The sequence below is a fragment of the Scomber scombrus genome, chromosome 18 (genome assembly GCF_963691925.1).
Source record: "Scomber scombrus chromosome 18, fScoSco1.1, whole genome shotgun sequence".
Taxonomy (NCBI): Eukaryota; Metazoa; Chordata; class Actinopteri; order Scombriformes; family Scombridae; genus Scomber; species Scomber scombrus.
The window spans coordinates 22,410,016-22,429,363 of NC_084987.1; the positions used below are offsets into that span (position 1 = coordinate 22,410,016).

At 44.3% G+C, this 19,348-nt stretch overlaps 1 protein-coding gene across 1 annotated transcript in view; it reads right to left on the bottom strand.

Annotated features, from left to right (window-relative positions):
- The window catches only part of prr36b (proline rich 36b), a 29,810-nt gene extending 13,315 nt beyond the window's left edge, over positions 1-16,495 (bottom strand). The window contains exons 1-2 of the mRNA XM_062439552.1: positions 16,120-16,495; positions 367-1,064 (exon numbers count right to left, since the gene is read on the bottom strand). Coding sequence (XP_062295536.1) covers positions 367-973 — 607 coding nt within the window. The 5' untranslated portion in view covers positions 974-1,064; positions 16,120-16,495. The remainder of the gene's footprint in view (positions 1-366; positions 1,065-16,119) is intronic.
- Between the last annotated feature and the right edge of the window lie 2,853 nt (positions 16,496-19,348).

Here is a 19,348-nt window from a genome sequence, read left to right on the forward strand (position 1 = left end):
GAAAAGAAGTGACAAGAACAGAGAAGACAAGGGAGAAGAAAAGAAGAGAGACAAGTTGAAACACACATACATTATTCTATGATATAGAGCACCATATTTCATAGATATAGGTCAGTCATGAGAATGTGGGGCAAATGTATTTGTAGTTTAGCTACAGTCACTCCGGCGTGTCTAATATGTGTGCTGAATCCATCTTATGCGCATCTAACCGCATGTCATCCCATTACTCTCAGTAGAGTCAGAGCTGTGAAAAAACATCACGGTAGAATAACTCACTGTGAATGAGTTTGACCCATCAGCCTTCATCTCCAATGATACTTTTTAAAAAACTCTTTCACACTAATTTCAGTGACATTTTTTACCCACCTGGGGGCTTTTTAGCAGCTGCAGTTGTTGTTGTAGCTGTTGTGGATGATGTCCTCTTGGTTGCTGCGGTTCCGCTCGCTGATTTGCCGTTGGTGGCAGGGGAAGCGGGTTTCTTCTCACCGACTTTAGCGACGGTCCTGGAGGCTAGGGCTCCGGTTGTCCCTGTTGGTTTTTTGATGGGCGCTGAGGTCGTGGTACTCTTTTTGTCCGCGGCAGTTGCGGTTTTCTTCGCCACACCGTTGGTCTGGGGCTTGGACACGCCGTTTGAGAGGCGGCTCTGGGATGTGTTGGGCCGCGAGCCAATTGTGGTCTTGGCCGGCGCGGCTGTTCCGGGTTTTGTCTTGGCCGTGGCCTTGTTGGTGGTCTTGCCTTTGGCGTCTCCTGAGGTCTTGTTGCTGGTCTTAGCAGCTGGGGTCTCCTTGGCCTTTTCTGGCTTGGGTTCCACCTGGTCCGTCTCTGCTGCGGGCTGCTGTGCCATCTCCTCCTCCGCTGGGCTGGCTGCCTGGTTGGGCTCCTGTCCCGCGCCTGGTGCTGCCTCATTTACTGGATTGGATTCCAATGTTTCCATTGGCTCCAGTGCCGCCGTGGCAACCCCATCCGGCTTCATCTCCCCTTGAATGCTAGTGGGCCTGTCTTGTTGACTTAAATCTCACAGGATGGCCGAAGGTCTGGAGGCTTTCTGGAGAAAGCAGTCTGGTCTGCGGAGAGAGAGGATCAACAGTTAGTCAAGAGCAAGACCAGACATGAAAAGCATCTTGCTGTCTCTCCAATCAGGAGACAGCGCCCCAGGAATGTTGTTCTCCCTGAAAATCAGATAAAGCAATGGCTTGTATCGCATCTTCTTACAGCTTCAGCATCACACACACAAATATTTTTAAACAAGCGTCTGAGGAGTTAGCGGGCAAACTCACTGCAGGGCAGAAGTGGAACAGGATGTGCAGAAATACTGTAAAGGACATTGAGCAGCTGCATAAACCTAAGAGAGGGCCGGAAGTCTATCCATGACAAAATAACACATACAGAAAGACGTTAAACACACGCACACATGTAAACATACATCACAGATCAACACATTTGCTGATCAGTTGAATGTGTGTAACGTCTAGTGGGGTCACAGAGGGAGGGGATGAAGAGGAGGAGGAGGAGGGGGACATGTCTGCTGCAGAAACAACACATTCTACAAATAGCCTTCATTCAATTCAATGCCAACTGCATTGCGGTGGCCAGTGATCCCCCCTCTGTGACACTAAAAAGCTCAGTGACACACTTGGCTGGCGTAGCTGCTGCGACGGGTTGGCTTGTTTGTTTTTCTTTCTCCACAGAACAAAATGGCATCAGAGCCACTAGTGTGGAAGACTTAGTTTTCTAGGATAGTACACTTAAGGGAGCGAAAAAAAAGCTTTAGCACGCAAATTGGATTTAGAAAAACGCCTCCTTCAAACTTGATGAAAAGAAGTAGGATCAGGTCGGAAAAAAGTGCTGAAGTGGGTCAAAGGAGTGTGCGATAAACCGAAAGACAGCGGTACAGTTTGACTCGTGTGCCACAAACAGAAGAAGCAGAGACATGAGCGACTGAGGACAAGAAGTGGGACGTGAAGCATATGAGGGCTGATAAAGGGCAACAGTGTGTAATATGAGCTGTCACACACACTCTGCATCAATGTGAGACAACTGTCCCTTATTTTTGTTTCCTCAGCTTCTTCCAAATGGAGTGTGCAGAGGGAGAGGATTGATTTTTAGTTTCAGTATTGGTCAGAGGGGCAGCGAGGGAAGTGTGTGTTTATCTGTGTGTGTGTGGGGGGGGGGGGGGGCTCAAGGGTGGGTGTATGTAGCAGGAAACTGCCCTTGTCAAAGTTTACAAACATAGCGAGGAGCTGGCTGTGCGGGAAGGCTAAGTGCTGAGACGAACTCTGAGGCGACCCAGAGGAAGAGGCTCGGGCCTGCTCAGAGCATGGGAACAGAAAGAGAGAAAGGGAGAAGAGGAGGAGCAGGAGGTGGGAGAAAAGCAAATACAAAAAAGCAGAAGAAAAAAACAAGATGTAAAATGAGCTCACTATGAGCTGATGTTTTTCTGGTCCAACTCTAAAATCCAGACATGGCTCGTCATCCTATTTTCCACTGACCCAAACTTGTTACGCACTCGCTCACTGTCCTATTTCTGGAAGAGGACAGACATCATCTTTATTCTGCTAGATGTCTGGAAACAATGTCTTCACCCTCTTCTTTCTTTCTTTCTTCGGTCATCCTTTACTCACGCTCTAAACTAAATCTCATATGTCAAAAAAGGCCTTCTTTCATGCAGCTGATCTTCCCTTTCTCCCAGCCATTTTCCCCTCCTTGATTTCTTTCCTCCTCCTCCTCCCCCTCCACCGCTAACCACTCTCCATCCCTCTGTTCTCTGTTTGCCTTTGCGCAGATGGCTGGAGCAGCTGAGCAGGGCCAGAGGGGGAAAGAAAGAGAGAAAGAGACTGAGAAAAAAAAGAACTATCCCTGTATCCCAAACAACGAATACAAACACATACACGCGCTCACTAGTGCAACAGGACGCCACCCCAAACAACCCAAGAGGCCGGGAGGTAGATGACGGGTAGCTACGAGAAGCCATTCGTGCCGCACCCTTCAGTCGCAAGAGGCGTTTAAATGCCAGTGAGGCAACAAAATGTGGACAGTTGGTTTAATTATGTTACTAAACACGACCAGTCGTGGCTGTTTGGGGGACAGGGTGGGTGCTGTGGAAAGAAGACAGAAGATGCAAAGTGAAAGTTTAGTTTTTAGAGCAACATGTGGATCAGACTGACTTTTATTTATCCTCTGCAGTCATATTTCACTTAAAGGAATAATTCAATATGTTGGGAAATACTTTGAGAGGAATTAATACATGTTTGAACAATGACTATGCAGCTTAAGCCAGCAGCTAGAGCCAGCAGCCTAAGCTTAGCTTAGCCTGAGGAGTGGAAACAGGAGGAAACAGCTAGCCTAGCTTTATTAACACATTACTTTTTATCTTGTTTGTCTAAAGTAAACAACAAGTAACAACAGTTTGTGTTTTACTACAGCAGGTTATGTGAAGGACTATTTTGTCTCCTCCTGTGTCCAGTCAGGCTACGCTAACTGGCTCCTTGCTGCAGTGACAGATTTAGCATAAAAACACGAGAGTGGTATCTATCTTTTCGTCTAGAAGAGATAATTAGTACTCATATTTCACTTAAAGAAATACTTAAATATGTTGGGAAATACGTTGAAAGGAATTAATATATGTTACAGTGATTATGCAGCTAGAGCCAGCAGCCGGTTAGCTTAGTTTAGCATAGAGAGTGGAAAGAGAAAGGAAACAGCTAGCCTAGCTTTGTCTTAAGCTAACAAAATCCACATTTTACCAGCACATGTAAAGCTACCTTGTTTGTTTAAAGTTAAAAAAAAATTATTTGTGTTTTACAGCAGACTATTTCGTAGCCAGTACTTATAACACATTAGCGTGTAGATGTTTTAGTTGCCATTGGCCAGAGCCAGGCTAGCTCTTTCCCTCTGTTTCCACTCATTAGGCTAAACTAAGCTCACTGGCTCCTGGCTGCAGCTACAGATTTAGCAAAAGTGATTCAATCTTCTTGTCTAATTCTCACAGGAAAGCCAACAATGTTATTTGCCAAAATGTTGAACTACTGCTTTAAGAAAAAAAACAAAAAATATGTAATATTTTAGCCAAGAAAAGGTCAAATAATGTTTCCCACAGGATGTGTGGGCTAACTGCTACATAGCACTTGATATGTTCTCTTTGTGATAACTATATCCTGTTTATCCATATCAAACTCCACCCGTCCGATACTCCAAAATCTCTAATACAAATGCACCACTGTTTGACTGAGACCCGGTATATCAATCAACGCTGTGACCTAATTCGACCGAGCAGTGAACCAGGAAATAAGACCCTGTCCAATCGTCATCCTCTGTTCTCTATTTCAGATTTGTGTTTGGCTCTGTGCTCTTCTCACAGCAGACTACAGCATCTGGCCGGGCCGCTCATTTCACCGCTGTTCTCCAAAGTACCCTACACCTCTAATGTGTGTGCGTGTGTGGGAGAGAGTGTGATAAATCCTGATGGCACGACTGCAGCCACAGGGACATTTCTCTTTCTCCTGCGAGTCTTCAGACAGCTGTGAGATTGCGCTCCTTTCTCCTCTTCTCTCCTCTCTCTTTGGCTCTTTCGCTCACTAACTCAGCCCCTACGTCATCAGCGCCATCAGTCAGCAGTAAGCGTAAACAGGCCGGAGAGCAGAACAGGAATGACTTCTTTTTTTTCTTTTCTCATCTCTGTTCTCCGCAGAAACTGAAGAGCCAAGCCGCATCCAGACATTTCCTCCGTTACGGCGGCCAAATAAACTGAAAACGACGGTTTGAAAATTCATGTTTTTTGGTTTTGCTGCCAAAGTGAATTTCGAACCCCGTTATTAACCCTTTAACACCCCAGTGGCATAATCCATAAATGTGTCAAGTAATTTCTTACTCATCTGTATGACCAACATAAAGAAATCATATTTTTCTTTATCTTCTAACTTATAATTGTTCCTTTATTGCAAACTAACCTTCAATGAGTTGCAACAGAATTATAATATCTTGAATTTCATCTGTAACTATTGCAGCACTCCCACTTGAAACATCTTCACACCCACTAATGTTATCACAGGTTTTCATTAAATCTAATTATATTGAGCAGTTTTTCACTGAGTCACATGTTGGTACATGGTTACACACTCTGTGATTATAGATGAACCTCCTGCCAGGTTAGAAAATGACAATAATCATTTTATTCTCTTTATCCTCCTTTTCTCTCCTCCCCGCTTCACATTCAAACAGTTACTCACATTTGGTGACACAACTTTACTTTTCTCTGTTGACAACTGAGCAGTGACTGCGGATTAAAAGTTGTTTTGCTGCTTCATTAACACCTCGAGTATAGCTGCTGAACAGGGTTACAATGGGATTAGTTTACATAATGTTACACAGCGTATTCTTTAATCATAATTATTCCCGTTGAATCAGAGGTAATCAATAGTCTTTAGTCCACGTCCTCCACCTGTGGTTTGTCAATCTGATGTGAATAAATCTAATATTTCTGACCTTTATCTGACCTCAGATTTAAGCATCCAACGGTCTTACCACTTAGGCTGCCCTCCAAGAAACGAGCGAACACCCAGATTGACCGGAGAAAATCCTCTCTAACACTATCTTGGGTATCGCCTAGGCTGTAATGCACAAGCTGGCATGTTCAACCCATATGGGACAAAATGTATTCAATGACCTGAAACGTAATAGCTCGTTTCGTTCAGCGCGTTTTCCAGCAGACAGATGGCCGCGTCGGCTACATTACCTCTGTTTCAAAATATGCGGTGCGCTGTGTGAAGTGTTTGAAACATGAAAGGGTTTTAACCTGAAGAGGATTTCTGGTGAAGTTGCCCCTCAGAGCAGGCGGATGGGCAGATTCTACAACCTCCTGCGGCCTGAGCGACACGCACACGCACACACACACACACAAACAGAGGAACTGTAGATGAGTAACTACTTCCTGAGTTCAATCCTCCATGATCGACTGAAAACAAAAGCAGGAGACAAAAACAGAGTGGTGTGGACGTCCACTGTTGACACTGATGCCCTCCTCTCGGTCCATTTTCTCACCAAACTTGCTCTTAACATTTCTTCCTCCGTGTCGTGATCGTTGACTTTGCAAAAATGTGTTTGTTAGCTTTCGCAGCGCGGCTCCGGCTTCCAAGCAGCATCCCACTCTAAATTCCCTGCAAGCCTCAGTGATGAGCTACGCTGCGACTGGGAACAAAAGGAAACCCACACAGACACCGAACTGCACAAAGACCAGAGGCAGCGGTCGGAGTGCAGGATCAGACCAGTGACGGACTCCTTCGTGCCCCCGTTTTCACCCTCCACACACACACATTGTTTACATTCTCTCTATGATAATTCATCAGTCGTACTTATTATCTGAATGTGATTAAAGCTTGGATAGTTCTGCTGCTCAGTTATTCTTCATTACTGACATTTTAATGAATGTTGAGACTCTAACAAACAAGATCTTAAAGGTTCTTTTAAGGCTGCAGCTAACTATAATTTTAATTATTGATTAATCTATTGATGATTTGATTAATTCTTGTCTATAAAATGGTGGAAAATGTCCATCACAGTGTTCAAGGTTGCATCTTGTCTAAAACCCCAAAATATTCAGTGCATGACAACAAAAAGCAGCAAAACCTCACAATTAAGAAGCTGGAATCAACGAATGTCTTCAACATACTTGCAAATTAACATACTTGCAAATTAATTTTCTGTGGATAAACTAATTGATTAATTGTTTCAGCTTTATTTTCATTAAGAAGGTAACACTGTTTAATGTTGTTTCTTATACTTATTTGAACCTTTTTCTGATTAATGTGTTTAAATACTGTATGTATATATCGTATGTACTGTATACTATGTGTGTATTTGTATGTTTTTATTGACTGAGGCATTTTGTAACGTTTGCTTTCAGGCAGAACGCTGTGTTTTGTTACTTTCTGTTGTTTTGTTATCAATCTTCCATTAATAAGCCTCCAGCAGCAAGTTAATGATGAGAACAGCAGCTCTGCAAGGTGAGCTCATCCTCCCGGGCATCATCCCTTCCTAAAACCCACACTGGGACATAAATGAAATGTGTGTGTGTGTATCTACGATGCTGCTCGGGCCAATACTGTCAATAACTGGAAGGGTTCCAGCTCTGCTGAGGGATCGGAGCTTTTCTAACTGTCTAGACACAAACACGCTGTTCTTGAATAATCAGGTCATCGGCATATTTTAAACAGCAAACTGCTACTTTGACCCTGTTTTTGCGTCGACTACAAGCTACTGCTGTGTGTGTGTGTAGGGGGGGTTTCATGTCTTTTAAATACAGCTTGAGGTGACATTTAAAAAACTGCTCAAAAGAGAAAAAGCAGCATTTGTGAATATTAAAACAGATTAATCAGTGCTGTGCTTCATTATGCTGCGGAGTGGCCGACGGAGCTAAATGTTAACTTAATGTCAAATCTTCTCTCGGGCTGCACTGTGTTCACATCTCATCACTACCGCTGTCTGTTGGAGTCAAAAGACGTCTTTTCGCCTCACTGAACAAAAAAGGTCTAAAAATCAAAGTGCGGCGCTCCGTCTCTCGCTTTAACCGACCCGACCGACAGAGTCAGCTCTGCTTGCACAGTACACAACTGTGTACACACATATGCATTCTGTGAGCCTTCTCCTGCCCCCGGGGCCTACTCTAAATAGAAGTCAAAGAGAGGGATTGTGGGGGGGGAAGGAAGCAGTAGCGGTGGTGGTGGTGGAGGGTAGGGAGACGGGGAGAAAAGATGCAAAAGAAAGTGAGCTTTTGTGGCCGATGTATCCCTCCGCCGATAAACTGGTGCGAGCTTGATAAAATAACTCGACATATAACCAATGCCTCCCTTAGTGGACAGAAGGTCTGGAGTGAAGACGCTGGTGGCGGTGAGGGCAGAGAGGATGTGAACGGGTCCGAGGGGGTTTTGAGGGTGTTTTTAACGAGTGTTGGCTGGCCTCTGACCCTGTAATTGACGTGGTTTCATCTCAGTGAGCTGCAAACAGAAGATACTGAGCTGCAGTGTTTGCTCTTTGACGTCGCTAATGAAGCGTCCCCCTTCCTCTGACATGGCCGGGGTCGAGTTTACAAAGTCACGACTGTCAACGCAGCAAAATTCAAACTGTCTTTTTCTTGAGTAGCTACATTTTTATCCCTAAAAAACGTGTACATTTTTTATATTCTTTTAAAATATGTCAAATTAAACATCATTAATATTATAAATACCCACATTCAGTCACATCCAGTCTGACTTTTACGTCTACTTTCCTTATTTTTATGTAAAATGTCTCAACAGTCCCAAACTTGTCTTTGCAGCTCTGCCACAATAATTTACTGCCCTCCTGCTGATGGCACAAAGGCTCGTGGGCAAGAGAGCTGATGTAAGTGGTCTTAGATTTGACGCAGTCTGTGACTTGTGACCGAAAATTGTTAAAAATAAGGTTGAATGTGTGTGTGTGTGAGTGTGTCACCCCTCCTCTATGCAACGCAGGGAGAATCTGACATTCTCCGTCTTTGCAAAGAGAGTAGGGGGGCAGGGGGGTGTCAGATTCAAGACGCCACACCCTGGCATGGGGCCTGAGATTGTCTATTCAACCTACTCTACATCACAACAGGAGACCCAGTCAACTCTATGCCCCGACTAACACTTAAACCAATGTTTTGTTTTTGTTGAAAAGTTCTTTAAATGTGAGTATTTGCTACTTTTCTCTGTCAATGTAATATCTGGGTTCGAAACTGAAAGAAGACATTTGAACACAGCATCTTGAGCTCGGGGGAAAACTGAGATTTTCACCATTTTTAAACATTTAATAGAGAAAAATGAATAAACTATCTAAAATAACAAAATCTAAAATAATCAACTGATTAATTAATAAGGAAAATAACTGTTAGTTGAGACCTTACCTAAAAGGTTTAAGAGGTCTACATGAGGATGGCTGGCAGAGTGCTACAGTTACCATCAGTGATGTGCAGACGATGTATTAACGAGCTGCAGAGAGAAGTAATTTGACAGCTGGAATAAATCCACCCCATCTATATGCTGAGCTTTCTGTGTCGTTACTATAAGGGTTACGTTATAAAGGTCGGAGTTATGTAACAGCAGTCGCCGGATCACAAGCTAGCATCACTTTTATCCTCCATCGCTACAACCTGAAGCCTCTAAAACCTGAGCCATCCATGAGATGAGAGGCTGATCATTATCAAACACTTCCCTGATGAGGATGTGCGTAGGGGGAGGAGGAAGAGCAGTGTGATATGTGTATGTTTGGGAGTTGGAGGGTGGGGGGGCAGCAGGAAGGCGGTGAAGGTACATGACACCCAGTTGGCGGACACCAGTGTTGACGCAACTTGATGCTAATCACTGCTCACACATTCCCCAAAACAGCCCCGACCTGAGGTCAGGAAACCGCCTCCGTCCTGCAAACAAATAAACTCCAAACAAAGCTGCTGCTCCCCAGGACCCTCCCCACAGCCAGGGGGAGGGAGAGGGGGAGGGAGGGAGAGAGAGAGAGAGAGAGAGAGGGAGATAGAGAGAGGGAAGCTGAGTTTCTAAAAGTTGTGAGCAAACGTCTCTAAAATCTGGCAGGTTTCCCCCCAGCATTTTTGTAACATTTCCGATCTTTTGTGCCAATTCAAAAAACAACAATAACAACAACAGGTTGAGGAAACGGGCCATCAGTTATTTGGACCTACCTCTAGCAGACAGCGGGGCCACAACAAACACACACACCCCGCTGAGTGTCAGGTGAACTCTGTGCTGGTGTACGTTACACTCATTCCCACCAGTTGATTTCCACCTGTCTGACGGTTCGATGCCGGGACGCTCGATTAGACGAAACAAGGCAGAACAAAAGCCCCGGCTGAGAGGAAGGAAAAACTCTGTGCTTCTGTCTCGTTGTTTACTCGGCTTCTGGTGTGTGTGTGTGTGTGTGTGTGTGTGTGTGTGTGTGTGTGTGTGTGTGTGTGTGTGTGTAGAGAGCAGCAGATTGTGAGACAGACACCTGGATCACAGAAACATGTGATCAGGAAGGCTGACACTAATCCTATCTCTTTGGAGCAGCACATGAAGATTTTACAACGTCCTCAAGTCGCCGTAACAGAAAATTAAGGGGGGGGGGGGGGGGGGGGGGTTACGGGGGTAGATTTGTTGTGTGGGGGGATTACGAGATTGAAACTTGAAACTTCCTTGATAAAAAAACAAATGAGCAAAACGGTGAGGGCGACTGGCGCGAATGTTAAGGAATGCCGAAAGCCCCGCCGTAATTTTGCGCTGTGCTTTTAAAAAAAGTGTGTGTTCGCGCCGCCCCTCCTCCTTCCAACAAACACCACACGCACACACACACAGAAACACTCGAGTCCTGTCCTTCCCATGGTGCGCCCAGGCTCGGAGAGACTTGGCCCCCCGGGGACGGGCAGATTAACACATGACAGAGCTTGTTAACCCTGGACAAAGAGAGATGCTAATCTTGTACAGTCGGCCTCGGCTGTCCTCAAACAGGGAGAGAGAAAGAGAAAGAGAGAGAGAGAATCCCAAGAAAGACGAGTGGTAACAGAGGCCTCGGTATGTCCCAGAAACTAGACAATACTGTGGGGAGGCAGGGCTGGAGGGTCCATCAGCCCCAAAACAATGAGACTAGAGACAGAGCCGGACTACAAACAAGGCCCCAGCGGTGCGGGCCTTGCTGCAGCCTGGCTGAGCTCCGCCGCCCCGCAGGGTACGACCAGCGGGGCGGCGGAGCAGCTCGACAGTGTGGATATTGATCGCACAGGAGAAAGTGGGGAGGCTACCGGCTCCACAGATGGTTGTGATGGAAAGAGAGAGAGAGAGACAGAAAGAGGAAGTGCATTAGTGAGACAGGCAGTCGTCTGATGCTGTTAACTTCGCTCCCCTGGGAGATAAGAGGAGAGGAGATGGTACTGACAAGGTTTCAGGACAGGGGCATAAAAAAAAGGTGGGGGAGGGGAAGGGTGTAAAAAGAGATGGAGGCAAAGAGCGAGACAAGCAGAGACTGAGGGCCCAACATGGAGGCAACAGACAAACTAAGGCTAATTTGTAACTTGAAGAGCTGCTGGATCATCTCCATAATGGGCCGTCTGCCCTCTCTGGGGGTAAATGAGATCAGGCCGGCCCAGGACCAGCTGGTGGTTTGGATCAATGACACCAGATAGAACACACGGGAGGAAGTGGGTAGGACCGAGGCGTGTGGGCACGGGATAGGAAGGAACACACACACACAAGAAGCTTCTGCGGTGTATCGAGATTTCGCACGAACGCGCGCACGCAAAGTACAAGTAGAGCGACTGTGTCCGTAAGAGGATTATGTCCTCCTGTTTGAAGTGGAACGAGGCACGTTCCAGATGGGATCTGATCCCTCGCAGGGAGGCGGATAGTTTGGATGGTTGACCGGCCGAGCAACCTACTAACTGCAGCTTTCTAAGAACTAAAACCAAACATCTGGCATCAAAAAAACAGCACAACATCTGCCAGAACCTCGTCTCGTATCACGTCCACGACGATCATCAAAGCATTCCGTTAGCGCTCGATGTGACCGACCGTGTTTACAGCAGCGAGATGCGGCGTCACCAGGTTTGAGTGTCATGATGAGAAATGGAAATGACAGAGGGGTAAACGGCCCCCACAGCTGCCCTGGGTAAAGGAAGTCTGTCGTTCTGTCAGCAGCAGCGTCGGGGAGCATGCCCAATCATTCCACTCGTGGCTACGGAGGGGGCAGGCTGGGTAGCTTCTGATGTAATCTCCACCACATAAACCACCGGGGCAAATGTACAGCCATGCCGATGTAAAGACTGAGACACTGAGGGTTCAGGCCCTGCCAGACCGCCCCGGCCTTCTCCTGCGTGGGTTTCCTGGTGGTGTTGATCGGGGGGGTGTGGAGGTATTCTACCTGCCCCCTCTGTTGCTCTGGTGCAGCCTCTCCCCTACCTCTGCTACATGAACATAATACTACTCACAAGGGCCCGACCGATGCAGGACTTCATAGGCTGATGCCAATACTGATATTAGGGGGTCAAAAAATTCTGATAGATATTGGCCGATATATCGTATATAAACATTAATGCACATTGTTTGCAATGATCCGTCAAATGTGGTTTTTAAATACGTGTGATATATGAGATATGTGACGGAGGCTATGCTATTTTACAGTTCAACAATTAACTTGTTTGTATAAAAAGACGTCAGTGCACTGAGATAGTAAACTTCACTGGTTTGAGTATGTAATAATAATTATAAATAACGATAAATAAATAACACATAAAACAAAACATCAGTGCATATCAGACAAGACATATACACTGATACCGATATCTCTGTCACAGGACAATATCGGCCAATAATATCAACTGACTGATATATCGGTCGGGCTCTACTACTCACTATGATACTGTCATTATATATACATGAAAATATTTATTTTATTATTATTATTATTATCATGTCAATGGCATTGTTGCTCATCATGTATGCCCTTAAAATACTCATTGTTATCTCTATTATTATAATTACTATTATTATATACACCACAGACTTGTTAAAACATTCTACCACACACACAGATTTTTTTTTTTTAATTGTATGTTTTTATGCTTCCAATTTTTACTGTTAAATCATCTGATTTTGTTTTAATGTAAAGCACATTGAGTTGCCCCAGTGTATATAAATACTAACCCTAACCCTAACCCTCTACACCTTGTCTTGTGTCTACTGTCTGTTCATTATTTTTTATACGTCTACTAGGTCACCATGTCTCGATATCTGTCCTTGTCTGTCACGTTATTTCACCAATAAAGTTAAAATATAAAGAAAATCATAACCCATTGACATCAATATCTGTGAGCCACAAGTGGCGGAGCAGCTGCCTGGAGTCTGCTACCCCTGGCAGCATTTTAACCACTTTTTTAACCCGTTCCATGGCGCCATTTCACCAAAAAAAACAGACCTGGCTAACACACTGTGCCATAAAAACAAAATCTGGTCTTAAAGCCTAGCAACAGAGCCGTGAACCGCATTCATTTATCCGTCCTCCCACCAGAGGAATTCAGAGCGTCCAAACACAGCAAATTACTGCAGCTGCTGGCAAATAGTGTCTCCAAACTGTGCCGCCAGCTGCCAAACGAGAAGCCCTGACAACTGTGACCGTGCCCGTCGGCCCGAGGCTGCTATCTTGACCGGGACACGGGCGACAGGAAAGTTTTATCTTTCGCTTTATCTTCACTGTGCAAATTCACTGTAGTTCCTACGGCCGTTTCCTCAAGCCCCGAATCATTCAGCAAACAGGCTAAAAATGAGGCCAAAAATACACTTTCTGTTGTTTTAATCATCTCAAGAAACTTCTCTGCTGTTTGTGTCAAGGATTATTAGAGGGCAACAGATGATGATCGTAATTTTATAATGACCCCAAGAAGTGCAGGGGTCACAGGTTGAGGCTGAAAAAAGAGCCTGATGATGACCGGAGGCACAGGCTCGCCCTTGTCACAGTCAAGAAGTTCAGAGCTGGTGGTAGAGGGAGGGTGGTGGGGGTGGGGGGGTGGGGGGGGGGTTTAATTGTGAATCACACACCCACCCAACACCGGTCCTGAGGCTAAAGGGGCTAAAGGGGCAGGCTGACACACACACGGGTCTATTAATGTAACAATCATCTCCACCGCTCTCAGGACGGCGGCGCGGGTCGAGAGGCCAGCTGGGAGCAAAATAGGTCATTAAAATTTAAATTGCCCCGAAAATACGAGGGCTTGAAAGACACTCCATGTGAAAATATTCATTTTTGTCGACTCGATTTTCACAGAATGATCTCAACAGAAGATGATGGTTTATTTCGAACGTTCTAAATGAGTTATTATATGATTGACTGTGCAGCTGTTAGAAATGTAACTAAATTAATAAATTAATAAAATGTTACCAGAGCCCAAACTGATGACTTAACACAAAGTATCAGTTTTAAATGATTATGAAAGAAAAAATAAGCAACATAATAAGAAACTTTAAGATATGATTACTTTGAATATGATTATTGCAATCTAATTAATCATTATTAGTATAAGAACAGAAAAATAGTTTATGAAGCTACTCAAAAAATAATTTAAACACCAATTCAGCATCGGTACTGTATTTTAGAGATTGTTTCAGTCATTTTTCAAGCTAAATGTGTTGGTTCCAGTTTCTTAAACATGACTAAATGTGGATTTTACCCCTATTTTTAACATTTAAGAGACTAAGATTAATAAAGAATAAATTAGAGGAATGAAAATATTCATTAGTTGCTGCCCTGCTATACTTCTAATAGTACACATCTCCATGTCTGTGTATGGAGGGTTGTATCAAACACAGGTGGTGAGCTCTCGTTCTTTGCGATGAGTAGCAGCTAATGCTTGTAGACAATCACACCCTCTATTCAGCACATGTGATAATGGCAGAGTGATACATCCTGATAAAAAACACACAGACAACAATGAAGAAAAGATATACAGCTACACTCCACTCTATAGCAGAAAAGGCTTATTATAATAATTATATATATATTTTTACATTTACATCAATTGTCTTCATTTATTCAAGTTTCTGACAAATCCTCCTCCACGCACACGCAGAGTAACTCTGGCACTAATCCCCATCCTCCAGTCCAACTAATAATCTTTTTAAAACCATCTGAAATAACTTATTAAAAACAGAGTGTGGGCTTTAATGTCAGCTAATTTTAATTTCACATGATTGCATTAGTCTGTGTTCTATGTGCCTGCCTGCCTGTCCTCCATTTCCCTGCCTTATCCACCAACACTGTGAGTCAGCCATTCTCTCATCCGTGCACCAGAAGAGGAGGAGGGGAGGGTGGTGGGTGGGAGTTGGAGGGGGGGGGGGGCTTAGCCCACCTCTGACTTAAGAGTCCTGGAGTGTCTCCAAACCCTGCATGGCCGGAGCCTTAAAAGTGCTCATATTAGTCGCCCTGGGATGCCATTTAGTCAGGATGACATCAATACCTCATGGTCGATCACCACACGTTATTGACCCTACCCCGATGCCCACTGTGACCACAAAGCTCAAGACAATTTATGTCTCTGTCTGGGGGGGTGGGGGGTTTAAAGTTGTGGGCTGAGGATAAAGATTTTTCAATGTGTGTATGTTTGTAGTTTATTAAATGCTCTTGGCCAGGCTTTGGGAGCTGGCAGCGTTTTCTCTTCCCCATTGTTCTACAGAGGGGGGAGTGTAATCTGTCTTGTTGCACTCACTCACAAAAAAGAGTCAGCGAGGGAGCTGCTACGGGCCCCTGCAGCCTTTACTCTCACATCACAATAGCTGATCACTTTTTTTTGTAGGGATGGGGGGTGACATTAATCACCTCTGATTACATGCCAGTTTGAATCTATGCACCAACCCTTCTCAGAGACATGTTCAGCTTCACACTTTCCCTCCCTCCAACAAAAAAAGCCCTCAAGTTATTCCAATGTTTTTGCTGAAATTAAAACTTGAGTGGGCATCTGCTGAATTATTACTGCTAAATTTCTCCCCCCCTTGCCCTCCCTATTCCTCCTTCTCCCCTGAGGGGTTATAGTGAAACATTTCTCAGCACTCACACCACTCTAGCCCATCACAGAACAATGGGCATCCGCGGTAAGGGATGGAGAAGGAGGAGGAGACGAGAGAAAAAAAAGATAAGCGAGGGAAAAGACAGACAAAACGGCAACAGAAAACAGAAAGAGTGTGGAAAAAAAAGGAGAGGGCGTTAAAAGTATTTATCAGTTTTAAGATAGGCTAACAGGTCTGCCATGCAGACTGCCTGCCACCGCCCCATCATTCCCCCTTTTCCACAGGAGTAAAGCTGAATGTGAAACACACAGCAGCACGTCGATAAAAAAACAAGATAAAAACCGTTTGGACATTTTCAGCTGCATATTTAACAGAAATATTCATTCACACGACATAATTCCGATGCACTGGTTGGCGTTATAAAGGTAGTAACACAAGTAATAAAACCCGGTGAGTACAACTAAGCTAGCCGTCAGCCCGTAACTAACAACGGGCATAACGTTCGTTTTAAGAGTCGTTAAAGAACATTAAAGCTGGTTACTAACTGACGTTAGCCTGCGAGCTAATGCTAAAACAATCTCAACCTTACCAGTCAGTGCGGAAAAATCCTCTCCAGCTACGCCCAGTGTTAGCCAGCACACCCCGACTGAATCCTCGAAGAAGCCGAAGAAGAAGAAGGGGGGGGAAAGAAAGTGAGGATGAGGATAAAAATGAAACCGGGGAGCAACGGGAGAAAATCACCGGAGAGCGAGTCGAGCCGAGCCCGCAGACAAGAAACTTCTGGGTCTCAAGCGCCGTTTTTCACAAGTGATGCGCGTTCACTGAAAGGAAGAAAGGAGGAGAATGACGCTCCAGTCCACACACACACACACACGTACACACACACACACACACACACACACACGTTGGTAGACCGGTGAACGGATGGATGGACAGGCGGAGGAGAGGAGAGGGCTGCTGCTGCCTTTAAGTGCTGTTGGAAGTGTCGGAATAATGAAAGGTCTGCGCATGACAGGCTCGGGAAAACACGTTTAAATGGTATGTTTTTAGAGCTTTGTCAACCAAGCCAACATGTAGCCTACAAAAGCAGAGCACTATAGACAACGTGAAGTACCAAAACGGACATCCGCAATAATCGCCCGTTTCACTGTTATTTGAATTTAAGTTGACATTATCAGTTAATTAACCAAATAATATATGAACAGAAAAAATACACCAGCAAAAATGTGATGAGCCAAATTATTGAAAGTCACATATAAAGCAAAATGCACCTTTTCATGTCTTTTCAACATGCTGCTTCATCTTTCAGTAAATGTGTGTGCAATAACACAATTTAAAGGAATAGTTGGACATTTTACAATAGCCTACGCTTATTTGTATTCTGGCAGAGGTGAGAATATCAATACTAACATACATTAAATGCTACAGCCAGCAGCTGGTTAGCTTAGCTTAGCATAAACACTCTATAAACAAGGGCAAACAGCTAGTCTAGCTCTGTCCAAAAGTAGTGTCAACAAAATCCACCTGCCAGCACCAAGAAAGCTTTTTCTAAACTACACTGGCTGCCTGGCAACTGGTCAAGAAAAGAATCTGGCATGTAGCCCCTGAAAAGTTGTTTTTTATATTGGATTTTGTACAGATTAAATAAACAAGATAAAAACAAGTTAGCTTTAGAAGTGCTTGTAGGCACCTGGTGTTATCAGGATGAAGGTTCCTCACATTTGTGTGCCTTTAAAACCACAGAAGACGTTATCAAACCACTCTTACAGGCTGAGTAGTAGCTTACTAACCATGATGAGAAAACCGACTTCAATGTGCGGAATCAGCGGAGTGCCCCTTTAATTTCATATTTGTTTGTGGTGCACTACTAAAGAACATTAAGGCAGGTGATGCATTGTGTGAGGGCCTTTTGTTGTACATTTGGCAATATATGCTTGTGTAAAGATCTACTTTTGATAACTGGAATTAATTATTTCAGTTAATATTTTGCCATGTGTTTACTACAATAATGCACAGAATAGGAGGACGAGGGGTCCACATGTACTACCACACCTACATATAATGTAGTATTTTATCAGTTATGCCTGTTGTCAAAATAGACATGTCTTGGTGTGGAGTGGGGATATGACCTTCCTGTAAATTACTGAAAAGTAAATCAAAATAAATTCCAACAGAGTAAATAACAACACAACAAATGTTGTTAGTCCAATCAAATGGGCAAACTGCCATCATTTGCATAATGTTAAATCAGGTTGTGTCATTACCCATTTTTTTTTACTGTGCAGCAGTAAAGGTACATGAATGAATAATTTAAAAATGTATTATGTTTGTTAACTCCAAGCACCTCCTCACATCAAATTATATCCCATAATCAGTAAAAACATGTGAAATATCTACAGGAGGTTCACAACAACTTCCAACCTCAGAAATAGTAGCTTACTACTAGTCCTTGAAGGCAGCATTTACCAGGACAGCACACCACGCTGAAATTGAAAGGGGTGAATAGCGAATAGCAGGGGGACTCTGCTTTCTCTGAACACAGCCAATCACCTCCCAGGCTGGGGGATTATTCAAATTTGAGATGATGTCACCTCTTGCAAGTCACCCTACTCTCTTGCCCGAGTTCTTCCCGGTTGTCTGTTGCCCTCCCTCTAGGCCCATACACCCCCTTTTCTCTCCTCTTCAAACCCTTTTCTTCCTTTCTCCATGCCCGACTGCACACACACACACACACACACACACACACACACACACACACACACACACACACACACACACACACACACACACACCCTTTAATGGTGCGTTACTGCTGCCCCACATGCATCAAGTTGCCTGCATTGTCCCCTCTCAGTGTTACCACGCAGTTGCCTCAATAACTTGTGCCTTACACATTTCAAACCTGTTGATAGTGAAATTGTAATTAAGACAATGTTGATGTGATTGCTTCCATTTTAGCTTTATTAATTTCCAAATAAGGGAGTGATCCTGCTACTAATATGTACATAAATCTGTCTCTTTGTCCCAAGTGTCAAATTGCCTGCAAATTACAATTCTTGAGGGCTATTTAGAGTAAATTCAGCATAACATAGAGTTTGTACATGGCAGAAATTGGAATAAATGAGCAGCCCACTACAGCAAGAAAGAGAGCAACAAAAAAAAAAGAGCAAGAAGCAGCAGACACAATATGCAAGCTTTTCAGTTAAGGTTTGTTTTTTCTCTCAGTTACAATTAGACACCGAAGGGCGTTGTTTCGTGGCTTACAAGCTTTTGTTTCTGTGTGCCATGCCCCATCACCAGAACAGGGCTTTTCATCAGAGACAGTCTGGGTGGGCATGCCGCCTGTCTGACTGTCTGTCTGCTCCGCTGCTGCTGCTCAGCTCCCAGCAGCCGCCTGCTCTGTCTACATGAGCCAGGCTTTTGTGTACCGCTCTGTTCTGGATGGGCTTCTTTTTATGTCGAGCCCATGGCGCACTCTCCTCTTTCCAAGTGCTGGAGAGGCGAGATTTGGCTCTGCAATACCCGTCTGAGCCCTTCAGACACAAAGTACAAATGGACCTGATTGCATAAAAAAAACAAACACAACAAAAAAAAAAACCTGTCATTTCTTGTTCCCTCTCTTATCTGTGTCAGATTTCCAGAAGAAGTTTTGTTTGTGTTCTCCCTGACTCTGCCTATCAACTCAGAGGGCTGAACCTCCCATCAGTTAGTAAGCGTCTCCTTTATATTGCTCAGCATTATCTGCTGTGTAACAGTGTTGCTTGTTTGTCTGCTGAATCATAATTGAAGGTCAAGTTATACCCTCAGGATAATCTGCG